At 34.4% G+C, this 4,147-nt stretch overlaps 1 protein-coding gene across 1 annotated transcript; it reads right to left on the minus strand.

Moving 5' to 3' along the window:
- Nucleotides 1–2,473: 2,473 nt before the first annotated feature.
- LOC133676898 (small ribosomal subunit protein bTHXc) lies at nt 2,474–3,200 on the minus strand. The gene is made up of 3 exons (XM_062098687.1): nt 3,001–3,200; nt 2,859–2,923; nt 2,474–2,770 (listed from the first exon to the last, which is right to left on the minus strand). The coding sequence occupies exons 1-3, from the start codon at nt 3,146–3,148 to the stop codon at nt 2,642–2,644; spliced, it is 342 nt and encodes a 113-aa protein (XP_061954671.1). The 5' UTR covers nt 3,149–3,200; the 3' UTR covers nt 2,474–2,641.
- Nucleotides 3,201–4,147: the final 947 nt, after the last annotated feature.

A 4,147-nucleotide genomic window follows, 5' to 3' on the forward strand; every position in this document is an offset into this window, starting at 1 on the left:
TTCTTATTTACAAATCTTTGAGTGATGCCCAAAAGTCTTTTACCAATTCACTAGAGGTTGATCTTGGATCCCTCATTTTTAGTACAGTCTCGAATTAACACATTCTTCAAGTAATGTATAAGGACCTCTCACTAATTCATCAAGGATTGATCTTGGATCCCCTATTCTCCCATGCATATTCGAACTGGTATATTCTGCAGGTGATGTCAAAAGATCTCTCACCAATTCACCAAGGGTTGATCTCGAATCTCACATTCTATAGTGCAGTCTTGGACTAATATATTTTCTATGCTATGTAAAATGACATCTCATCAATTCATTGAGAATTGATCTAGGATCTTTTGCTCTTTAATACATTCTTAGACTAACACGATTGATTAATGAAACTCTCAGACCTCAAGCTATCTCCATGGATATTGTTGGATCTCCCACTTTCAGGTACAATCTCTCTTCACTAAGGGGCTCACGTATTGTATTTCATCACCATGAAGGCCACAGGTCATTCACTCTTTAGTTAGGGCTTCCATAATGGTAAGGTGATCTAGTACTTCTAGAGTTCTAAATTTCACTCATATAGAGAATATATTATATTGCTAGAATTAAAAAATTAGCAGATTATCTAATACATAACATTGGATATTTTGAAACATCATTAAAAATAGAAATTTCATGGTCATTAATTGGAATTTTTTCAGCAAAGGGCCCTCTGGAGTTCTACATGTTCGTCAGCCAGTACTCTTGGCAATGGGCACTGTTCAAAACTAACCCTCAATCGTGTCAAGACCCATGGACTCAAGACAGGCTACAAGCTTCTAAAACCACTACATTACCTTGGGCTCAGAGTTCTAGCTGTTACTCCAGACTTGCCCTTTCTAGTAAACATCACCCCAGTAGAAGCTTGGCTTGATCAGATAAGGGGCCTGCAAGATCCTCTTCCAAATTGATACGGGCTGCAATGTTACACTAGGGTTTTTTTGAAAGATTTTGCAGGGTTGTGGAATGCACTTGGAGCTCAAAGCATAGCCAGAGTCATTAATCAGCAGATAAGAATAAAGAACCATCTTTGGCAGACTTCCTACAGGAATTTGCCTCGACTTCTAATGGAAATAAACGAAGGCATTATGGACCTTAACTTGTCTCTACAGTGAATGAGCATGCCTTGTTAAGATGTTGCGGTCTTACCGATTACCAGCTAAGGGTTTTTTCCAGTTAATCAGATTATGAAACGCATGCTCTTCTGCTGCAAGCCAGCAATGGAAATAACTCGGAATGGGTGGAAGATTCACTGCTTAACAGAGAGAGAGCTGTGCATTACACCTATGGAACAAGAAAACTAGAGAGTTAATTATCGAGGAAGGACGCTTCTTGAATAGATCAATCTCAGATTATTCTGTCCTCTGCCACCACATTTATCATTCTGGAAGAAAATTTATCCTATGATAAATGAGAAGTTCTAGTTGATTCGCCTGTAGCAAAGCAGTGGACCAGAATTCATAGAAGTGTTTGGCCTCTTGGTTCAACCGGAGTTTTGCAAGATTAACTTTCTTTCTTTTTAAGATTAATTTTTTTTAAAATCATTTTAATATGCTGATATTAAAAATAAAATTTAAAAAATAAAAAAGAATTATTTGAATGCACTTCTAAACCAAAAACATCTTAAAAAACAACATTTTCTGCTCCACTGTCACAAACACCCCCTCCAAGCCTCAAGCAACAAACTCCAATGCTTGACTAATCTCTTTAATGAAAGGAACTTGAACTTCGCAATAACTGTTCTTCTCCTTGATTTTTTTTTTGGGGGGGGGTGAAAATGTATAGAAAGATTAACATTTGATTGCAAAAATAGACACATGAAACAAAAAATTTGTAGCAGTCTTAATATATATATATATATGCATCTAAAAATAGCAAATCCTTAAACAAGGCCTTCAATGGCAAAAAAGATCAAAGCTGATATGGGAGCTTTATCATACAACTCAAAATATTCAGCCATCTCAACCATGAAATCTCCTAAATTAGTTTGCTCTAAACATTTTTGGTTACCAAATTCTCATTTTCTGTACCTTAATAAATAAATAAAAAGATCACAACAATAACAGAGACCTATACCACAGCTCACAATTCTAAGGCAATCTAACCTCAAAATGGACTTAAATCTCCAACCATATTGGCAAATCCCGTATGCCAAGTCCTGCCAATTTACTAAATGACTTTTCTTTGGACTAAGCAAGAAATTGTATCATGGAATCAACAAATGAAATAATATCTACAAAAAATCATATCTTTGTAATTGCTTCACTCACAAAGCAAAAGGGATTGAATGCCCTAACTTGTCCAACAATTGAGTTTTCTAAATCATGAATTTAAAACAAATGGTATTCTTCATGCACATATCCAGAACAATTATCACCACTAAGTTTACTCCAAAAAACAGATTCATGGATATTCATAAAATCATGAAACAACTCCAACAAGAACTCGAAAAGCAGATTAACATACGAAATTGCAACATGCAATTAGCAGATTCTTACAAACTAATTTAACAAGAAGAAAGATTTTAGCAATTACAAAGTTAAAGAAATCAACAAAACGGGAAAAAAAAAAAGAAATAATAACCAAATAAAGCGTAATGCAATCCATATTAACCAAGCGACTCATCAATTTCAATCTTGACAACCTCATCATCAACAGACTTATCTATCTTAGGTGGAGCAGCAGGAACTGGTATTCTTGGTGGTCCTCTCCCTTTCTTCTTATCCCTAGGCCTCGCCTACATAACATTCACAACCAACACCACATTGTATATCAATGCTTAATCAAACAAAATTAACAAAAATCACAAAATAAAATGTACCCACGTTTCCAAATGAGTGGTTGAATCTTTTCCCTCTTTCAGTCTTCCTGTCCCCTCTTCCACAGTACACTGAAAAAAGCAACAGTTCAATACAAAAACAAAACCACGATTAGACAAGAAAATACATGAAGAAGTTTTTTAGTTACCAAACGGGACTGAAGAGCTGGCGGTGGAGAGTGGAAGTGAAGAGGTTGAATGGCAAAGAGAGATTTGGGATTGAGAATAAGAAAGGCGAGAGCCAAAGTTGAGAGCTTGAGGGGTCATAGGGAGAGCACCCACCATGAGTGAAGCCATGAGTAAGCTTAAGGATAAGGTATTTTTTTGTTCATGGGTTTCCACCCTCTGGTCTCTTCCCTGTTTTATAGAGCTTGGATAGAGTGGGCTATGGACGTTTCCAATTGTGTTAAGGCTATGGAGTAGACTATCAACTTCAAGGGCCTAAGAGAGTTCAAATGATTGATGGCAGGGCCTGAGATTAATTTGAAGACTTGTCTGGGCCTAACAAACAAAGACAATTCGAAATGCAAAAATGCCGAAGCTGATTAGATGGCATCTAGATTATTAAACCGCTATACATTTGTTGTTGCTAGGGTTAAAAAAAAATTTAATGTAAAAAGATATTCAGATATTATTAATATTTTTTAATAAAATAAATTAAATTATGTGGGGTTGATTTGATGTAACTTAATTGATTTTACAGGTCCAAAAACAACTCAAATAATCCATTTGAATAAAAAAAAATCTCAAGATTATATCTTTTTTACATATTAAGATAATAACATAAGTAAATTGACTTGGGTCAACCCGGGTTAACATGCTAAATTTACAATACAGGTTAAAAGATTATGATAACTCCACATGAAGCAAATCAAAATAAATTATGAAGTTTTATTCTCAGTCAACTCAATACTGAAAGATAAAATTAAAAAAAAATCAATTAAAAAAATATCCTAAAAAAGAACATGAGTTAACTTGTCAAACCCTCGACCTGGGTCATAAGATTAAGATAACACTATAAAAAACAAATTAAAACAAATTACAAAGTCTAATTCTAAATCATTTCAATGTTGAAGGATGAGATTAATTGTCAATCCATCTAACCCATAACATGGATTATGAGATTAAAATAATCTTATAGGAAAAAAAATTTAAATGACTTGATTTAACCGGGGTTAACCTGTAAAATTCATGACTCTAGTCATGAGACTGAGTTAACCCTATATAGAGCAAATCAAAATAAATTTTGAAACTCAATTTTCAATCAACCCTATCGAATCTAACGTTAAAATTTGT

The sequence above is a fragment of the Populus nigra genome, chromosome 17 (genome assembly GCF_951802175.1).
Source record: "Populus nigra chromosome 17, ddPopNigr1.1, whole genome shotgun sequence".
NCBI classification, from domain to species: Eukaryota; Viridiplantae; Streptophyta; class Magnoliopsida; order Malpighiales; family Salicaceae; genus Populus; species Populus nigra.